The sequence below is a fragment of the Meles meles genome, chromosome 12 (assembly GCF_922984935.1).
Source record: "Meles meles chromosome 12, mMelMel3.1 paternal haplotype, whole genome shotgun sequence".
Lineage (NCBI taxonomy): Eukaryota > Metazoa > Chordata > Mammalia > Carnivora > Mustelidae > Meles > Meles meles.
Window position 1 is genome coordinate 26,637,438 of NC_060077.1, and position 20,298 is coordinate 26,657,735.

A 20,298-nucleotide genomic window follows, 5' to 3' on the forward strand; every position below is an offset into this window, starting at 1 on the left:
AGGGTGCAGCAACCTTTTACTTAACCATGTAGGTAACAGGGGGTGGAGGGGGGTTCACATTGCTGAACTTCTTAGAGCCCCTTGGCCATGAGAATTCTGTGTCCATGTCCCTCCTTAGTTCCTAGCTGGTCGCTACACTGGGTCCTCTCTAAGTCCAGGTCTTCTCTCCCAGAGCCCTGCTCCCTGCCCCTCACCCTCCTGGACCACTCTACCTACCCTTCCTCTGTCACTGTCCTCACCTTGCCCGGTTTTTCCCCCTGGACTTGTTACCTGAACTCATGGTTAAATCTGCTCACTTGTTAACAGTCTCTTTCCCAGTAAACTCCACAAAGGTGTCCTGCTCGCCAAGGTGGTCTGAGGCTGGGGCTGGCGCACAGCAGTGAGGACGAGGACTGAATATTTGTTGAACAAATGGGTGAATGTTGGCAGCTGAGTCCTCGGTGGGAACATCCACCTATCAGTCCCACTGCAGCTGGTACAAAGAGGAGGAAGAGAGGTCTCCCGGGATCCCAGCCCTACCCCAGGTGCCCTCCCTCTGGGTTCCAAAGGGCCCCCCACCTATGGCTGAAAAACTGGACTCAGGGGAGCACGTGGATTAACGTACTAACGTTTTTAATACAGTCTGATCAGATCAATTCACATCACCAGGTCAACCTGGGCCTGCTCACATGTGACACAGCCGAGGTACACGATGTCCCCACTTGCCAGCTCTCCTGCCTTCCTGGCTACCAACAACATTGAAATCCCCTACAACTCCCTGATCAGACTGGCATTTTTAAAATTTTGCATAAAACTATTTCTTCCATAGACTTCAAACAATCAACTAGCCAAGTTAATTATGGTACATCTAAACAAAGTTTAATACTAACCCTAACGTGTGACTGCGGTTTACAAAGAGCTCTGTATCACCTGGGATAGCTTTCAGTAGCAATTCACTACAACTGGTCCTAAAAAATAATAACAATAATAATAATAATTAGAGAATTAAAACCCAACAGCAAGTTGAATGGTTAAGATCACATAAGAACTGGAATTTGGGGTGGGGGTGTCCTCAATAGCTGAGCTTGTCCTAGTAGCAAAATGCTAGCCTCCATGTAGGGCTCAGAGAAAGGTCTGGGGCCCTCCAGGTCAAGAGTCAAGCTCAGGGGCTCTCAGAGGGCACTCACCCCATGGTCCATGGGATGCTGTAGGCTTCCAGCTTCCTTGAAAACAGTTGGGCATCTGTATTTGTGTAAGTGGGTGGAGACCCTAGATGTGGCTTCTCTTGAAGGATGTGAGAAGGGGGAGGGGACCCAAATCACCGCGGTCCCAGAATGCCATCAGGTGTGGGTTTGGGATTGGGGTCACTAAGAACTGAGCACCAGAAATTCCAGCTTCCGCCCATTAGAGAAACCGGGACTGGTGTTGCCTTGGAGGCCTATGTAGTGTTTTCTGCCCTTATCCCATACCAGGTCTCGCAGATATTCCTGCAGAGTATCAGATGAGAATCTATTTCTAAAGACCACTGAGGGGACGGGTGGTGGAGGGGAAGTGGGGGTGATAGGCTGGGGGGAAGGGGGAGTTAAAAACGAATAAAAATCTCTCAGCTACAGAACCCAAAGACATTACTTCCCTCCGCATTCACAGCATTTCTCAGCAGTCCCCGGTGGCCATTTCCGCGGGGACACAGCATCTGCCTCACTTCCCCTCAGGCCCCATGGGTTGCTGGTCAACCTCAGGATCTACTAAAGATGACGCAAACGCTGACTGAACAATCTGAAACCCAAAGGACTCGAGGAGAGACATGTTCTGCTGGGGAGAGAAAGGTGAGCCGAGGGCAGGACCCAGGTCCCCCAGGGGGCCCCCAAGGGCCCGCACATGCACCTTCTGGATGTGTTTGTTCAAGTAGGACTTAGAGCGGAAGAAGCTCCCGCATTCAGGGCAGGGATACTTCTTCTCCCCATCAGACTCCATTTTGTTTTTGGGGACTGCCATGTCACAGGAGAAGGAGCCATTGGTGCTCTGCTTCTCGGGCGTCTTCAGGTCACTGGCGTCCGAGAGGTCACCATAGGAGTCGGAGCTCTCAATCGGATCCTGATGTGAGCATTTCTGGCCTTCTAGGAAAAAAACAAAACACATAGGAGAGATGAGGCCAGGCTTTGGAGATGCCCCCTCCTGGAGGGGTCGGGAAGGGCCAGCTCACAGGCCTGTGGAGGGCAGCGGATGGCCAGCCACCACCCTGGCAGAACCCCCGGAGGTTCAGCTGGTCAGTCTGGGAGCCTGGTGTGCCTACAGGGGTGAGACAGCAGGGCCCTGGGCTGCCAGCCTCCCTCGCCGCGGACTCTTCATGCAGGTGCACGTGAATTGCTCACCACCATCTCAGCCTGCTTCAAGGAAGAGGGTACGGAGAGGGGACCTCCACTGCTTCCGCCCAGAACAACTCAGAGACCCCCCCAGTCCCTAGGTGCTCTGTTGGCTGCCCCTGGGGGTAAGACGGCTGTTCTGATGATGCTGAGCAGGTACGGCAATGGCCTGACCTCCACACCAGACTAGCTGTGTCCTAGCAAGGCAGAACCAGAACCTAGAGGTCCTCAACCCGGCAGACCCCACTGGTGGCTGAGACAGAAGCCAGTCCTTTTCCCAATGCTGCAAACACAAGCCCTGCCCTCACCGCCTTCCTGCTGCCAAAACCTACCCAGGGCCAAGGGGCCAAAGCATAGAGATTAAAAAGCAACTTTGAACAACTCAGTCAGCTGACTGTCCCCACGCATGGCTCAAGACAAGCTGGGCCTCGAGACAATCCTCATTGCTCTGCCCTGCCCTGCACACACTGCAGTCCTCCACCGATCAGCAGCTTCCTGCCTGGGTTCAAAGAGCCATGCCGGGAAGGGAGGTCTGTGATGGGAGCGTGGAGCATGCCATCTCTGCCATCTGCCAAGCCCCTGGCATCATCCCCAAGGCGACAACGTGAAATACCACAGAACAACCTGAGACAACAAGTGAGGGTGGGGCCTGGGGAGCTCTCTGCAGACCAGTTCCAAGTCAGAGACAGTCCCGGAGCTCATTTATCGCCATGCATCTCAAAAACGCAGCCAGAGGCCCTCCAGAAAGGGCCGCTCACAGCAACCAGTCACCCCTACAGAGGGGGAAGCCAGCCCTTGGCTCCCCCTTGCCCACAGGGCAGAAGGAAAAGAAAGCATTCAGCCACAGCTCCACACCATCCTTACAGGGCCACAGGCAATGGACAGGCCCAGAGTGACTCATCATGCAGGGCTTGTCTTCCAGCCTTGGGCCCGGGGGCATCCCTGCAGGGCTCCAGATGGTGGGGGCTGGCCAGGAGCAAGGGAGGAGGGCTGGGGAAGAGGAGGCGGGGGCTGGATCTCGGCAGGGCCCTAAAGCCTCACTCACGGCCCTGCAGTGAGATACCCACTGTGACTTTCGTCCTGGAGGCCACTGCCACTCAGATCTCAGAGCCTCCTTGAGGCGGCCAGCAAGCCGGCAGCCTTCCCGCCTCCCCACGCCCGGCCCAGCGCCCCCACAACACAGTCTGCGCAGAGAAGCAAAGTGCAGAGCAAGGGGTCGCTTGCCTTTGTTGCCATAGGTCCTGGCGCAGTGGAACGCTGCTCCCCCATTCGGGATGGGCTCCTGGTGCCTGGAGACCTGGGGAAGGGGAACACCGTGGTGGGTTTTAACATGGACCTTTAAGTAGGAGGCAGAGGAGAAACCTAAACAAGACAAAAGGAGATGAGATCCCGCGGCCAGCACAGAGATACCTCTCTGCTTCCCCCATGCCTCTCCTTTGGCCGCTCTGGCTAGCACTCCCAGGTCAGCTGCACCTAGAAGGGGCCCCCTTGTTGGTTCAAAGACGGCTGCAACCACAGAAGCCACCTGGCTCAGGACAGGTGGCACTGTCCTCGGATCGGCTTCTCTGCAGAGCCTGCTCTGCAAGGCTGCGGTGGAGGACTGAGGCCGGCTGCCTGGAATGGAAGTGTGGCCTGAGATCCTGCTCCTGCCAGGGCCAAAGGCCAAACGCCTCTAGGCTTGCTTGGTGCCTCAGTAGTGAATGGCTGGAGAAGATGTCCCACAGACCCAGGTCAGCTGCAGAGACCACGGCTAGAAATGTCGTCAGAAAAGTCATGAGGCTCAAGGGCAGCCACAGGACGCCAGCCAAGAGAATGCCTGCGCGACACATGTAAGGTAAACTGCACGAGAGACCAGACGGAGGCAAGAGGAAATCCCGAAGGACGGCCTCCAGAAGTCTCCCTTCTTCTAGCTAGCAGGACATGTTCTATTTTGCTACTTTCTCACTTTCAGAATAACTGGATTTAATAACTCTTCAGACCTTCCAAAGAACAGCAGAAATGGCAAGTTACACTAAAGGGGCTCAATCAGATCTTATTCGCGGTCATCTTTCTGGTTGGGTTTTGGAGCAGCCGTCGGGATCGTCTTTGTCTTTACTTTGGAGGAGGGGCCGTCCAGCCCTCTCGAGGCTGCAGCAGCCCAACCCGGACGCTCCGGTCAGTTGGAGCCAGGTGGTGTCTCAGGCTGGGAAGAGTAGATCTTGGGCCAATTTCCACACCAGCCACAGGTCTGAGGGCAAGAAACCAGGTAGGCCAGTCAAAGGATACGGACTTGGGTTTTGCAGGAAGTTGTGTCCTCCAGCTCCACTGTGGTCGAGGCTCGGAACGTGCCTTCAGCAGGAGCTGAAGCGTTTTAGCTTCAGGTCCGCTTGGAGCGCTAGGGCCCTTTAACTTACTCCAGATGTGGCTGACACCTCCTCAAGTGCTTTTATTCCCCTTGAAAATTACAGCTCTAGGATAACAGTGGGATCCACTCTTCACAGGTCAGAGGCTGCGGAGTACTGTATAATGTCTGCATAAGACTTATTTTTTAAAAATCCGATTTGTCATGGCCTTTCAAATGCTGCTGGAACAGTAATAAAGGTTCACTTTCAGCAAGTGCTAATGGTGTGCCAGGGCCCAGGACACTGCATGCATTCTTCCGTAGAACTCTCCCAGCCACCCTATGAGCTGGGAATTGTAAGCACACCTGTTTCGTAGATGAAGAAACAAGAGGGCTGGTGAGGTTAAGTAACTTGCGTCACACGTGCAGCTACTAGATGGCAGAGCCTGGGCTCCAACCCCAGGACCCTGTGCCAGCATGTGGTCCTTAAGCCAAGCAGACTCTTCAGTGGGCCCTGGCCCTGGAACCATCCCTTGGATTTCGGCGGTAGGTTCGTTATCACCATTTACATTTCTGTGCTTCTCCGCCATATTGGTGGGTTAGAACGGCAGCTGCTAGCAGACAGGAGCTAACCTGCGGAAATCTTATTCAACAAACACTCCCCTGGTGATGGCAGCTGGTGATTTTGGAGGAAAGGGGGACTGAGTGGATTTTCCTTTCTTTCCTGATGCGGCTACTTTATAGATTCGGCTGATCCAGTTGCTGGTGTCCTGCCCTGCCTAGCACAGCAAGTTGTCCTGTGCTGGGACCAAGTAGTCTGCCTCGGGCCAATCACGGGGGACAGACTGGCTTAAAAGGGTCCCACACAAGCATCCCTAAGAGGGAGGCTTCAGTCAGGAATGAAGGGACAAGGCTGACAGGAAAGGGGACCTTAGCCCTGCCCCTGGGACTGGTGCTGTGGCCCCTGGCAGCCAGCATAAGGTATCACAACTTTCCAGTAACACCATGACTCCACTTTGGAAGAGATTTTCTTTTGCTTTTTAATCCCTGTGGAGCTTCTGAAGTGGTGTGAGGCCCTCTCTACGGTGTACTAGGGCAGGTCCACTGAGATGAAAGGGAACAGGAAAGGAGGAAAGGGGTACCAGGAATTATTTACTTCCTATGGGAAGAGATCTACTAGGGGAACAGAGCAGATGCTCAATGAAAATTTGCTGTGTTTTCCTGAAAAACAGTCTGAGGAACACATGGCTGGGTCCTCTTGACTTTACCCCAGCTGCAGACTGTACTAACTATAGCAAAACCACATGGCAGGGTGGTACGAGTGGATCCACGGCTGCCACTTAAAGCCCAGAACTTAAACACAGAGCCACTCAGCAGCCAAATGTTGGGCTAAAACAGTAATCGAGTTTCTGAGAAGAATGTATCTTTGAAGCCAGAAATGTTTAGCCAGAATTCTGAACTCACCTGCCCATTCACCAGATTAACCACGAACCAAAGAGGCAGCGTGATCCAGGCACCAGAACGATGAAGACAGTGAGCACACACGTGACTTCACTACAACCAACAAGTCACCCTCCCTCGCATTCCAGAGATAAAGAATTTACAACCAAAGCTACTGTTCCTGCACTGCATTTTCGCTTGGTAGACTGCAATTTGCACGCCAGAAGCAAATCTCCTCTTGCAAGTTTCACATCCACCCAGGGGTCAGGGACTGCTTTCTTCTTGTCCAAACCCTGATGGGGTCATGCCCAACAGAGCTGTGCCAGAGGGAGGCACTAAGCAGGTGTGTATCAGCTCAGTCCAGGGCAATGGCAGGCTGTCTGTGTCTGTGACTGCCACAGGTAACAACTTGTGTGCTCACCTCTGACCGTGGAGAAGGCTTCTTCTACCTTTAAGCATTGATGTTTGAATTCTAATGTTGTCTCCATCAAAGGCAGATTTCCAACAAGCCATCCCTCTCTCATACCAGTACATATGCACATACAAAGACCCTGCTATGGAAATTTAGAAAGTAAGGAAGAAAATCATGGTGCTCGACCAGGTCTTTCTCTCCTTCCCACCGTTCAGCTCAACTCATTTCCTGATTTGCAAATGAGGAGACAAGTTTTTCTAGCCATCGTAACTCCTTCCACTGCAAATAATCTTCCTCTATGGATGGTATGCCCCACAGCCCAGTATGTCTCTAGGACAAAGACAAGGTCATCTGTCTCAAATGTGTGGTTAAGAGCCAGCAGGCTGCCTCTGTTCTCTCTCGTGCTTCACGGCCAAGAGTCATTTGTGTGGCGAAGAATGGCAGATCTGTAGCAGTTAAGCTGTTGCTACTGAAGGGGTTCAAAGGGCGCCGGATCCAGCCGCAACCATCTCACCATCTGGCCGACACCAGCCTTTGCTGGAACCCTTATGGAGACAAGTACATTCATTTATTTTGGCACCTTGTCCTGCATCACAGCCTTGGTGGTGGACAGGATGGAGGATGACCCAGAGTTTTCTGCATTCTGATTCCAGGGTGTTGATGTCTTTGGTATCCTTATCCTCTTACTGGACAAACCACTTTCCTCTTCCTCTTTTTCTTTTTTTCCTCAGGAGTCATCTCCTCCTACTTCTGCCCAATAAATGAGTCTTGAAGTAGAATCCTGCTCCTTCTCTTCTGATACAGACCAAAATTGTTTTCTCTTCCTTCTGTATGCCTAGGGAGGGCCGGGAAGAGCTCTCTTTTTGTCTTCTTGGAGGAATGGGACTTCCCATTCTGACTCTGGGACCCAAAGGGGTTTGGCCTATGATCCAGATCAAGGCTTGGCTTTACAGAGAAAAGGTGGGCTCTGGTTTGACTCTTCTGTCTCCCCCAGTCCAGTCACATGGCCTGTGGCTGCTGCCCAAGTCATGACGTACAACAGTAGTTGGCTTTGCCACATCAGCTGTCTCCTAACTGGGTCGACTTTCCCTGCTGTTCCTGCTGCTCTCAGCTCTTCTTTCCTCCTGAGCTGGGCCCCCCGGGGCTGTGGCCCTGGGTGTCCCGTCCGGTTTCTGCCCCACTCTGCAATCTGAGCTAGGTTCTGAGTTTCACCATTAACATCCTGCTCCGCTCTCACTGGTCTCCTGCCTCTGGTCTCTGACCTCAGTTCTCGGACGGAGAACCCCAGGCTTGAAAACTTGACCAAGCGCCTGCGGACAGCATGTTGCCAGTTTAGTTATTTATGAGGCATGGGGGTTGGGAGATGCTCTCAGGAAGCCAGGTTAGGATGAAGCAAGATAAGAAACCATTTTTTTCTAGAGCTGGAGCAGCCACGGTCAAGACGGTCAGCCACAGCCTGGTAACTCCCTGCGTGCACAACCTTGCTGCTCACTCAGGGGAAGCTCCTGCCAGAAAGGGTCCGACTGACTCGTCAGAAAATAGGACAGACGCTTCAGAAGTTTTTATGACCGCCTCCCCGCTCTCACAGCAGGTTTCCTGGTGGTATGAACACCAGTATCCAGTGGACTTCATGGCAAACCCCCGGTGTGCAGTCCCAAGAAAGGCCCCAGCTCCAGGGCACCAAGGACAGCCAGCTACCCCGCAGTCTCCCTCCACCAGTGGCCTTAGGCCACATGGAGACAGCACAGGCCCCCAAAGGTGCCAGCCAGGAACTGCAGGGGTGTTGTGCTCCAAACCAGAGTCAGTGAGCTGTGTCTTTCCTAACACGGTTACAGAGTGTAAGGACGGGACCTCCCAAGTGTGCAGCTCCTTGTGGGGAGTTCAGAGAACTTTCACCTATCTTGTCTCCTGGGATCATCACAACAACCCCATGAGGCGGGCAAGGTGCGGGTGTTCTTAACCCCTTTTAAGTGATGAAGAAACTGAGGCTTAGAAAGGGGAAGGGAGAGCTCAAGGTCACAGAGTGTAGGGCAAGGCAGGAGGGCAAGTTAGGAGGGGTGTGGACTAAACCCTGGGTCCCCTGACTCCAGTTCAGTACTCAGTCCACTAAGCCATACCCAAGACTTCCAGAGGCATCGGGACAAGACTGTCCCAGGAGAAAGGACTTCCCAGCAACGTCCGCACCTGGCCAAAGCAAGCGCACCGTGCAGAAGCATCTTCGCACCCACCACAGACGGCTGCCCCGACCACCTTCAGCACAGATCCGGCGCAAGCCTCCTCCACTGACACTGTGCTTGCACGACACAAACCCTAGCCCTCCAACCACCAACAAGCCCCTGGCGGCAGCTCAGGGTCAGGCCTGACGTCATCAACACAGCACTGGGGCCACAGAGCCAGACTCCACCTCGGCCAACCTCGGCCTCAAGCACGCTGTCCTGCTCAGAGCACATTCCACTCTCCTGTCTCATCAAGGCCACAGTCTGCTTGGGTTTGGGCTCTTTTCTGACCGTCTGTTAGAAACTTTCTGCCCCTTGTCCATCTCCAGACTCAACCTCCTTCCTTGGTTGTTGAACTTCACATGCCAGTGAATCAGCCAGCAAAAGTTCTCAAGCAGGACTCCCTTTTCCCCCACCTCTTGGGGCCTAACGACTCTCCCACTGACCTCAGGAGTTCAGTGGTGCCTACAGAATGTATCCATTGTGCCATCTGCACAGCACATGTGTTAACGAGCCCAGGTTGGAAACCGTGCTCTCTCCTTCCGTTCCCACTTGCTGTTCTCCTGGGAACTCCTATTCCAAGCACCCCAAGGATGGGAAGGAAGAGGTGGGGCTAGCTGGGCGACAAAGGTGTTTCTCGTTCAGTGGGAAGGGAGGGCCGGCCGTGCAAGGAGTGGAGTCTGAGGCAAGGTGATCAAGACACCCCTGGCCTCCCACACAAGCTCAGGCCCAGCCCCTAGAAGTGAGGAAATAGCAGGGAGATTACCTCGGTTACAGATACTGCAGAAGTTGCTGGGCCCCTCACTGTGCTTCTTCAGGTGGTCCGCCATGTACGCTGCCCGCAAGTACTTCCCACACACCTGGCAGGGCACCTTATCTTCATGACAGGCCAGGTGGGAGCGCAGACGGTCTCTAGTGGCGAAAGACGCATTGCAGGTCTGAGGGCAGAAAGGAAAACAAGATGAGGTGAAAATGGGCATCACACTCCCGACTCCCCACCGAGCACACCAGGAAACAGACTCTGTTTCCAGCCGACGCACGGAATCCCTGTGTGAAGAGAGCTTCATGTGTGGCCCGCGCTTCCTCCCCAGAAGGCAGGTAAGCTGCTCTTATTCCCATGATCCCTCCTCATGAGACCCCTGAGTTGGCCGCCACAACGTGCCCAGAACATGGCACACCAGGTGTCATGCCCCTTTTACAAAATGAAGATGAGGCATTTGTTCGTTCTTAAACAAGAAGAACTGACTTCAGTAGCACCAACTGTGAGTGAACGTATAGAAGGTAAGTTGGCATCTGAACAGATTCCTGTCCTCCATCCTGGGGTTTCCCTGTTTGCTTTGTACAAAGAATTCAATTTCTCCACTTTATTCAAAAGTGATGTTAGAAAACAAAAACAAAAAACAAAAGCGACATTAGTCTTGGCCACAGGGAAACGGAAAGGAAAGGCAGGACAAAGCACAGAGACTGCTCCTTATAATATTCTGGTGAGTTTGTACTGAGAAAGCAGCCCATAAAATGATAGCGTCAAGTCTGCTAATGTGAGAATTAGCAGACAGAAGGAAGGCCACACGATTCAGGAGCATTTGTGGGACATTAAGCTGGGGAAGTGCTGGTAATAACGAGAATGATACCACCCCACATTGATCGAGCATGCATTCTACGCCTGCCTGGCATACGGGCACTATCTCATGCACTCCATCCTTACAGGGGCCCTCTGAGACAGGTTGTGTTATTACCCTCCAAGAGAATGTGACCATAGAAAGCCATGGTGTGAGCACCAACTCTCAGCCAGATCCCAGGAGCGGATGACTCAGGAGCTGAGGGTCAGCACCGGCATCCTAGGAGGCAGCCTCATGTCCCCAGGCATTTCCTGTCCCTGAGGTCTTGACTCAGTCTCAGTCTCAGTCCATGAGCTCTCCCCCAACAGCCCTTCCTCGTCTGGGGGCTTGCCCAGGCACCCCAGCCTTGGAGGTCACAGAATGTCAGGGAAGTTGTTGGGGGAGTCCAGTCTGGAGACTTTCAAAACGATTTTGGTCCCATGGAGATGTTTCAGAGGATCATGTCAAGTTTGATTCCTTTCTCTGTGTGTGTGTGTGCTTACTATTTTAGATCTCCTACAAGAAAGCAACATTCACCCTTAAATGCGTTACAGAGCGAATGTCAACCCACTGAAGAAGACCCACCACCCCATCTACTCAGTAGAATGGAGGTGCGCCTGCCGTCTGTTTGACAGAGGCACCTCCTGAGATCCCAGGACCTCAGGGTAAATGTCTGACCACCGTCACCATGTACAAATGTCTATATCCTTACGGTATACAGTCAAAGCAAGTAGCCGGTATATGGGATACTGTCTTTGAGGCTAAAGACACTGTGGTTCCCACTCCAGTCCCAGATGTCTGTGTGCATCAGGATAGGCTCTGCTGCTTTCAGTCATCGTCTCTAAGTAATTGCTACCCATTTGAACCAAACACCTTATTGCTAATGAAATACTGGCTTTGTCTGTTTTATCCACTGAGTTGATTCATTTGACAAATGAGGAAGCTGAGTCTGGAGAATGATTGGCCCCAAGCACATGACTCAGCTACTAGATGGAGCTGTGGTCAAAACCTTGTCGCTGCCAGGCCAGCAGCCAACCTACCCTCCCGGCTTCCCTGAGGTCTTCCTCCCTTCCCCATTCCACAGCTGGGCAGACAGAGGCCTGAGGAGATCCAGGCCGGCTGGGAGGTGAACCAGCCAGGCCCTGAGCCGGTGCTCTTCCCATCTCCAGACTCAGCTGGGATATAGCGTCTGGTGACGGAAAGGTACTGATGCCTCTTAACAGTGTGTGCGGTGGCCAGGACCCTGAAAGGGAGAGGTGACAGCACTTGTGCAGAGAAACTGGAGCACTCGGGTGACTCGGGAAACATCATGGGCGCTTGGTCTCATGGCCATGGGTGGTCCCCTCCTCAGTCAGGGACCTCTTGACCCAATCACAGATGACAGTGGGGGAAGAGTTCCATCTTCCACCCAGCCCACCAGCCCTGTCAACCAGAGCAAGGGCTGCCAAAAACACTCCCAGGGAGAGGGAGGCACCTGACAAGTTATCTGGGGATAATGTGCCAGCTTTGCCAACCGGTGACCTGAGGACGAGCCCTCCAACAATGAGAGGCAGTGTGGTCTACGCCTAAGAAGTCAAAGGAGCCAAACATGGACCAGGTATAAGAAAGCGCGGTGAAGGCACGCATTCAGAATCTTCGGTGGTCCCTGGGAGAGGCACCACTAGGGGGATGTGAAAGCAACGCCTTGTTTCCCCCGCCAACCTCCTTTTGGGGTCTGTCCCTTAAAGCACTGCCTGTCATACTGTGCTACCTAAAGATAACAGACAGACAAACCTCAATTATCCACAAGTGTATTATCCATTTGAGGGATTAGCTAGGCAAAATTAAAATCCCAGGCCAAGCCGACTTCCTTCCCCGCCTTTGATTATCTCTCAAGGAATGAAAGCTAACTTTAGCCTGAACAAACATAATTAGGAATGTAAATCTGGCGCTCGGAGAGGGGAAAAAAAAACCAAAACCCACAAACACAACAAAAACTTTCACTGTATTACAACGCCAAGCTGGAGTTGGCTGCTCTGAGCCAGAACTGACCTTTCATGGCTGAGTCCCCAAGGTTTTCTGGGGGGGAACTGTTGAAGTGTACGAGCCCGAGTCTAGGCCTGTCAGAAGTTCAGACAACACAGAACATGAAGAGCCTGGTCACACGACACAGAAGAGTGGCCAAAGAAGAGACAGATCTCAAAGAGGGGGACACTTAAAATCTGTATAGTGGAGAAAGGCACTTCTCGTTCTGGAGACAGAGAGAAGACACAGCGACCCTGATGGGACAAGAGCGAGCCAGGATGGCATGCTCTGATCACCCTTGATATCTGGAATGACTGCCACCTTGGCCTCGGCCCTGTGCCCGGGCAGCCTATTGTTGTTAGGCGCACACCTGCCAGGTCCCAGCCCAGCAACCCTGAGCTTGGGTCTCCTCTGGTCTTCCCCACTCAATACTGAGTCTCAGCCATGCTCCCTTCACGCCCCTAACAGTTTCTCCCCATCCCAGAACGCCTAAAGCTTTTTTTCCTAAGAGCTGAACAGCTCAGAAATGGGGCCCGAATGGTATTGGGGAGACTAGCGCACACCCAACCTTTGGTGGCCTTTGAAGTCTGGCAGCCTGGAGGTGGGGGGAGGGGGTGTGGTCTCAAGCAGTCTTTTTTATAGCCCTGGAAAAGTCTAAGGGCAATACATGGAGGCCAGCGCCACTGGCCTTGCTGGCCCCTTTCTTCTTGGGAGTGTCAGGCCCCTTGCCCTCACTTCAATTCACTCCTTCTCTAATGAGCTATCCTCCAGCCCAAACCACCCCAACTAGCCCCTGAGAAGTGGGGTCACTAAAAGTATGGGAGAGGTCTTGAGTTGCTCTAGTCTCTTGGCTTCAGGCTGAACTCCATGTGGGGGAAATGTCCCAGCCCCACTGTGGCCATTAAGCCAGCAGTGGCGCCCGAGGCATCTGAGCCAGTTAAGGACGCTCAGGCCAAGCCCTGAGGAGATGTGTGTGTCACTGACAAGCCTGAGGCTTCATACCCCAACATTCAGAGTGGAAAGACCTTTCCACTCAAGCTGTGGCACCAGTCTCTTTAACTGGCCCTCTGTCATCTGTGGCATCAGGAAAGGTGGAGAGGCATAACCTGTGCCCAGCTCTTGCCCAGGGAACCAAGTCCCACAGAGCCATCTCTTCACTCTCATGCTTTCAGAATAAACACCGCGCCAAACAGATGCCCCCACTGTTTAAACAAGCGCCGACACAGAGGCCAGCCTGCCCAGAGCAGGCCAGCCAGCGTATCTTCACCTGCTGGGTCATCATTACGGGAGTTCTGGCTAATGGGGCTGGAGGTGGGGCCAGCAGGTCTGTGTACTGGAGGGGTGGGGGGGGCGGGGCAGGAGTAAGGCTCCATACGTACACCGAGGAACAATGATGTCAGTGTTATGACAGAGACCAAGGACAAAACACACAAAGCCTCAAATGTTAGAATGAAAACTTTTATCATCACTCCTGTTATCCCTGCGGAGGCAGCGGGAGCTAAAGGGCATATCACTGGGATCCGGGGAGGGGCAGGGGGAATCTACATCTGCTTTATCAGCCCCCAAAGCCATATATTGGGGTGACCCAGTATAAAGCTACTGGTTAGTCTAGTTCCTGAGCAGACCTGCTAGTAAACCTCAAAAACAAAGAAGGTGAATTCACTAGCCAGAAATGAAAGCGGGACCTGTCTGAGTGGGAAGGGAAGAGGCAGGCAGCATGGGTAGACCCAGCTGGAGTTGCTCCATTCTCCTCTGGAGGGGAATTCACCCTCGAGTTGGGGAAGGGGCGGCCAAGCCCCATTCTAGAAACCCCACACCTTACAGGACATGATGCTAGGAGAGGGGAAGCTCATAAGCTCATGACTTGGTTCTTGGGAAAGCACCAACCTCTACAATCACCCAGGCAAGGACAGACACCCAGGGGTGCCATCTGTTAAAGGGGGAGAAAAAGGCAAGAGAACCCAGAAAGAAACCTGGAGGGTGTGGGGGGGACCCAGAAAGGAGCTCCTTACTACCCCTGGGGTCCCTGAGCTGGGAAAGACTCCAAATCACACAGGAAGGAGCTGGGCACGGTGGGCAGGAACCATTTTGCTGGCCTCTCCCAAAAGCAGGGGTCTCAGAGCAACCGCCATTCCCATTCCCCTCCACAGAAAAACCTTCTCTGGGGAGGCCCAGGCTAGCCTACAGGCCACTGGGTAAAGGCCCGGCTGCCCTCTGAGGCAGTCCAGCCCTGCCTCAGATATCCCGGCGGGGCTGGGCAGAAGAGAGCGCTGCTGGAGTGTGCTGGGCCCAGGTTTTCGAGGGCTGGGAATGATTTTTTTAGAGAAAGGGAAAAGGCGGTGTCAGGAACCGAATGGGACGACCTCCACAAAGCAGGCTGGGCAAAGTCCCATGATGGCAGGTCGCTAGGAAGAGATTCCAGGGGCGGCAGGCCGCTGCTGCTCCCAACCCACACCTGGAAAAAGGGCAGAGAGTGCAGGTTACCCCCTTAGGCCACCGGGCACGACCCCACTGCCCTCTGGGCTCCTCCTACTCTGCCAGGCTGCTCAGCACACTACCTGGGAGAGTCAGAACGTGCTCTGTGATTAGAAAATCAGAGACAGAGAGAAGGCAGCGAGGCACAGATGGATCCCAGCATGCCCACCCTGGGTCGTCGTCCTCGGGGGGAGGCCACCTAGCCTGGCTGGCTGTGAACACCGTCCACACCGGGCTGCCTCGATGCCCGACTTACAGCACGTCCATTCCTCCCTGCAGGTCTCCCTGAACCCTCCCTCCTTGCCACCAACAGGACAAGAGAAGCAGGTTACCCTACCAGAGGCTATACCAGAACCCCACCACTCTGTTTCCCCCTCACATGGCGGAAACTTGGCACGGGAAGGGGCATGGTCAAGGAGAAGATAGAGGTGTTTTCCATCCACACAGGAATGCTCAGTGGCCAGGAGAGGACATGCAATTTTCTGGGTACCACAGGGCCCCCAGATATTGCTGAAGCAGACAAACCAAGGTTAGGAATCTTGCCCAGCCTTCCCTACCCACTGCTACACAACAGCTCACAAGGAGAGGAAGCCACCTTCCTCCCCAGTCCTCAGAAGTCCTGGCTGTTTGCACACTTGGCTCAGGATGGGTTAAACAGGTGCCAGTGCTCAAAGAGTGAGACCGTCCACTCTCGTCCTCCTTCACTGTCGTTCCTACTGCCACCCCTTGTGCCCTAAGCTCAAGGAACCCAGAAGGTCAGGCTGCCTGGCAGACAAGGGGAAGCGCTATTAGTTGGACCACCAGGAGCTCTTCACAAACACTTCCCGATTCCCGCTCCACGGTGGCTCCTGCAAACTGCTGGGAACCAGAAGCTAGGCCCAATGGGGAGCCAGTGCCCCCAGGACGACACTCGTGCAATGTGACCCACCATCCAAGGAGCTGGCAAATGCCAGGAGAGGAAAGCCAAGCAAAAGAGCGAAGACAGAGACAGGGTGGGAACCAGGACCCAGCAACCAGGAGGGAGGGGACATCAGCCGTGGGGGGGAGGGGGCTGGGGGGAAGAACAAAGGAGAAAAGCAGACGGAGGGTGGAGGGACAGAGGGGGAGGTGTGCAAAGCGGTGCTGGTCAGTCAGCAGGCCCAGCACACGTATCAGCTGGCGTGTGGCTGGGCTGTGAGAACAGCAGCATTCTCTTTCAGCCCATCTCTGCCCTGGCCCCGACCCCTACCTGACACTTGTGAGGCCGCTCAGAAGTGTGCACCTGCTTGATGTGTCCGTTCAAGTGATCAGGCCTGGAAAAGAGAACCAAGAGAGACTTTTAAAAAAAGACCTCAAAAGATGGGACCACAAACTTGGCCAGACTCCCCACCTATACCTGCACACACCAATGGAGAGGACTCCCTCTTCCCCATCCCAGCATGACAAAGACAAAGTCACCACCCAGCTCCATAGGCCCAGGCCTCTCTGCCTCGGTTTTTTCTAGAGGGGGAAGGGAAGTGAGTGTTTGTCTCTGACCTTGCCTACCCATTCCCCCCGCCTCCCCCCGCCCCAGCTCAAATGATTTCTAGGACCAGAGGAGGTGGCTTTAGAATGAGACAAGGCTGCCTTACTGCAGCCTTTCTGGGAGGGGGTATGTGTGACTCATTGTCCTTACTAAAGCCCCTTAGAAACTCAGTATTCCCCTCCCCCAGCCTCTCCCACCAGGGCAGCCAATGAATGCCACCCGGATGGAATTCAGTCCCCAGAGGCCAAGGGATAGAGCCTTAAGTCCCCAGCTGGGCTGGTAAACCAGATGCCCGCCAGAGCAGGTGGGCAGGGGCTGCCTGACCGGTAAGACTGGTTTCTGGTTGGGGCCCCTCCAAGGGAGTTCTCCATCCGTAGGTTCACATACCCACAAGGTCCTCAGTATCTAGGCAAGTTAAAACCAGCCTTTTATTCTGAATATTCTCTTAAGAGGAAAAACAAAACAATCTTCTGCTCCCAGGCAAGTCCTCAGTTCCCTATCAGGCTCACTAAAAAGTGAATCTAAAAAGACATTCTGGCCCCCTCCTCTCTGTCCTGAAAACATAGAGGGGATCTGTGGGTCCACTTAGGCTCTGGAGCCACCAGGTCAGAGCAGATCAAAGATTCTGGTGCTAAGAGACTCTGGGTACAGAACTCTGTGCTCCCTGATCCCAAGAGGGTGTGAGGCACGAATCTTGAGTCTGCCCATCCAGGACAGCTAGTGCTCTGTGGGCAGGGGTTGGGGGATTTCGTGGCATGGAGTGTAAGGAGTCCCAAATACACTTGTTTCAGTCCCTCCCTGGGCAGCCATTCAAGCAGGGAAAGTCGCTGGAGAAAAAGCCTCCCGCCCCCAGAGGGGGCCCCACGCCTGGTGCCGGAAACACAAAGGGAGTCCAGGGAGAAGAATGGTGAGGCCCGGTGGCTGTGGCCTGAGGAATCCAGCCCCTTCCCAAAAGGCCCAAAGGAAGACAGACAGTAGGGCACGCCTAGTGCCACAGAACTTCCCTGTGGGAAGAGAAAGCAGCTCTTGGCCACAAAACCAGGGCCATTAAAATACTCTTCTCAAACCTGTTATAGCCCTAGAGGGTCAAGTGACTCCCACAAATCCCACACCCCCTGATCTCAGCAAGAAACTCTCCCATGAGGCAAGAATAGGATAGGTCATGGGGTAGGGAGCACCATTCCTCACCTGGAGAAGCCTTTCCCACAGCTCTGGCAGATGTAGGGCTTGCCCACTGACCCGTCGTGGGATCGCACATGGTAGGACATGCGATCTTTTCTCTTGAACCGCAGCCCACACACTGGGCAGGAATAGGGCTTCTCCCCCGAATGGGAAAGCTTGTGCCGATTGAGATGGTACACGTCACGGAAGATCTTGCCGCAGATCTCACATGCCACCTGCTTCCTGGTCCGGCTCCTCTTTCGGGGGCCGTCGGGGTCCTCAGAGATGGGTAGCCCATTCTCACCCAGCCTCGGTGGAGGAAGGTCGATATAGCCCAGCTGGAGGCTGGTGACACCATGCTGGGCCTCATGCTGCCGGAGCCGGTTGGCATCAGTGAACACCTTCCCACACAGGCCACATGGAAGGATGCCCGCCTCCCTCAGGCCCCCTGGGGACCCGAACATTGAGTCCAGCAGGTTGGCCTTCCTTGGGCGGCCCCGGCCTCGCTTGCCAGTCAGGGGAGGGGCACTGGATGCCACATTGGGGAATGGAGAAGTCAGCAGTTGGGGGGATAGTGGTCCGGCCACCATGGGCAAGCGGTCCACCCCAGGTAACACAGGCAGGGAGGCTTGGCTCGCAATGGCTGCACCAGCAGCCCGAGCTGCCTCCTCCTCGGGCTGCATGCTGCCTGCGATGCCATTGCTGTTGGCTGCCAAGGCTGCCCCGTTGGTCATGTCCAAAGGGAAGCCCAAGTCCGAGGTTCCAGGGGGACGAAAGAGCATGATGTCTGCCCGGGCAGGGGGCACCAGGATCTGCACATTAGACTGTTTGATGACTTCCTGGCAGATCTCAATGACCGACCTCATCAGTAGGAACTTGGCAGCCGTCATGAGCTCGGGGAAGCTCTCCAGGCGAACCACGATGCGGGAAGTGTAAGCGAAGTCCAGGATGTCCCCGAACACCTTGGAGCTGATGGTGTGCATCTCCAGCTCCCGGCTGCCCCCAGCCCCGCCGCCTGGGGCTGCCGCTGCGCCCCCCACGTCAGCGGGACCCCCGTCTGCAGCTCCGCCGTCGCCCAACTGGGCGCTGAACACCGACTCAAAGTACTCGCTGCAGGCGGCCAGCACCGCGCGGTGCGCTGGGAAGCTCTCGTCGCCCACCCGCAGGAGCACGTCGCAGAAGCGCCCGCCGTTTTTGCGCTGCTGGTTCAGGTTGTGCAGCATCTCCGTGCTGTGCCTGCTCACCTGGTAGGTGTAGCAGCCCGATGGGCCGCAGGAAGCGTCGTTCACCCGCTCCATGGCCGCCGCCCCCTCCCCACAAACCGGGCCGCGGCACTTGCCCGCCCCCCTCCCTTCCCCTAGGCAGCGAGAAGCGGGGCGCAACGGACGTATCTACACTCCCCACACGTGCCGGCCCGGGGCTCTGTAGTCTCGCAGGTGCGCCGAGCGCACACGCACCCTGCCCGGATCGGACTGTCTAGACGGCAAGGCGCACCACCTCCCACATAGCTGCCCCCACCCCTGCTGGATTGAGCGCTCCTCTCTCCTCTCCGCCTGCCCGCCTCCCCTCCCAGGTCTACCTCCGGGGGGGGGTACGCGAGCAAAGAGGTGCGCCCCTCCTGCAAACGCGCCTGCCACCTCCCCTCCCGCCCGCCAGGCGGCGCCGGCGCGCAGCCAGAAGGGGCGCGCGCGCGCGCGGAGAGGAGGCGGAGGGGTCTGCCGCGCAGGCGTGCGCGCGCGCGCCGCGGCTTTTCCCGGGCCCACTGGGGGCGCGCGCTGCGTCCCCTGCAAAGCGCGAGCCGGGGCGGGGGCGCCGGAGCGGAGGAAACAAAAGGCGAAGGCGGCGGTGGCGGGGCGCGCACGGGGGCGGCAGCGCGGGCCTGGTCCCGGAGCCTGGCGGGCGGTGGCGACGGCGAACGCTGGAGCGAGCGGGCGGTGGCGGCGGCAGGGTGGGCCCTTCCCCGGGCCGGGCGAAGGCGGCGGCGGAGCGGCGGCGCTGCGGCCCCGGCCTCCGTGTGTTCGGAGCGGAGGAAAGATGGCAGCGGCTGCACTTCCTCTTGCACTTTCACCCCTGGGGGGAGGAGAAGGAGGGGGCGATACCAACAACACCCCCCCTCTCGCTTGCGGGGAAAAAAAAAAAGAAACGGCGAGCTCGGCGTGGGGGGCCCCCGGCGCCCCCGGCCCTGCACGTGCGCACCCGGATCCCTGGCCCGGGCCGCCCCGCGCTGCAAACTTTCCACTTTCTTTGTGCCGAGCGCCCCCCCCCTCACCCAGCCGAGGATGCACGTCCCCCCTTCCCTATTTATACACCCCCCCCGCAGCTCCGCTCCCCCCGCTTCCTGCCCCCCCTCCCCATTCCCCAGCTCCGCCAATGCTGGCGCAGACTGAGCCCCCGTCCGGCCCCCGCCTCCCCACCCCGCCCGCGGGGCCGGGGGCTGCAGTCTCAGCCCCCCCGGACCAATGCAAACGAAGCACCAAGCCAGCAAACCAGCTCCCACTGTCCCTCCCTCCCCGCCGAGAGTGGCGGCGAGCGGACGGGAGGGAGGGGTGAGCGACCGAGGGGTGCAGACCTGAGCCCCCCAGCCTTTGCTGTGCGCCCGTAAGTCGAGCCGGCGTCGGTTGCCCTCCGGAGCCCCACTTTGATGCGCGAAATCTCCAGAAGTCGCCTGCGACCGCCTCCCTGCTCGCAACCCCAGCGAGGGCCCGGGGTCCTGGCTGGGGGCAGGCCGAACCGAAGGGGCTGCGTTCCTGGAAGAGCTGGGAAGATGAGGCCATCGTCCAGCCTTTCTCCCAAACCGCCACACGCTGAGCTTTGTGCCCCAGGGAG

The 20,298-nt window shown here is 55.9% G+C and overlaps 1 protein-coding gene across 5 annotated transcripts; it reads right to left on the reverse strand.

The window, feature by feature from the left end:
* Positions 1-602: 602 nt before the first annotated feature.
* Positions 603-19,676, reverse strand: PATZ1 (POZ/BTB and AT hook containing zinc finger 1). Of its 5 annotated transcripts, none has more exons than XM_046025427.1 (5): positions 17,500-19,676; positions 16,036-16,099; positions 9,497-9,668; positions 3,567-3,704; positions 603-2,093 (listed from the first exon to the last, which is right to left on the reverse strand). In XM_046025427.1, exons 1-5 carry the CDS (start codon positions 18,768-18,770, stop codon positions 1,678-1,680), a joined length of 2,061 nt encoding a protein of 686 aa, XP_045881383.1. In that variant the 5' UTR covers positions 18,771-19,676; the 3' UTR covers positions 603-1,677. The 5 variants fall into 5 exon arrangements, with proteins under 5 accessions (XP_045881383.1, XP_045881382.1, XP_045881385.1 ...); XM_046025426.1 differs by having other exon boundaries at positions 603-2,096; XM_046025430.1 differs by having other exon boundaries at positions 1,926-2,096; positions 3,567-3,639.
* Between the last annotated feature and the right edge of the window lie 622 nt (positions 19,677-20,298).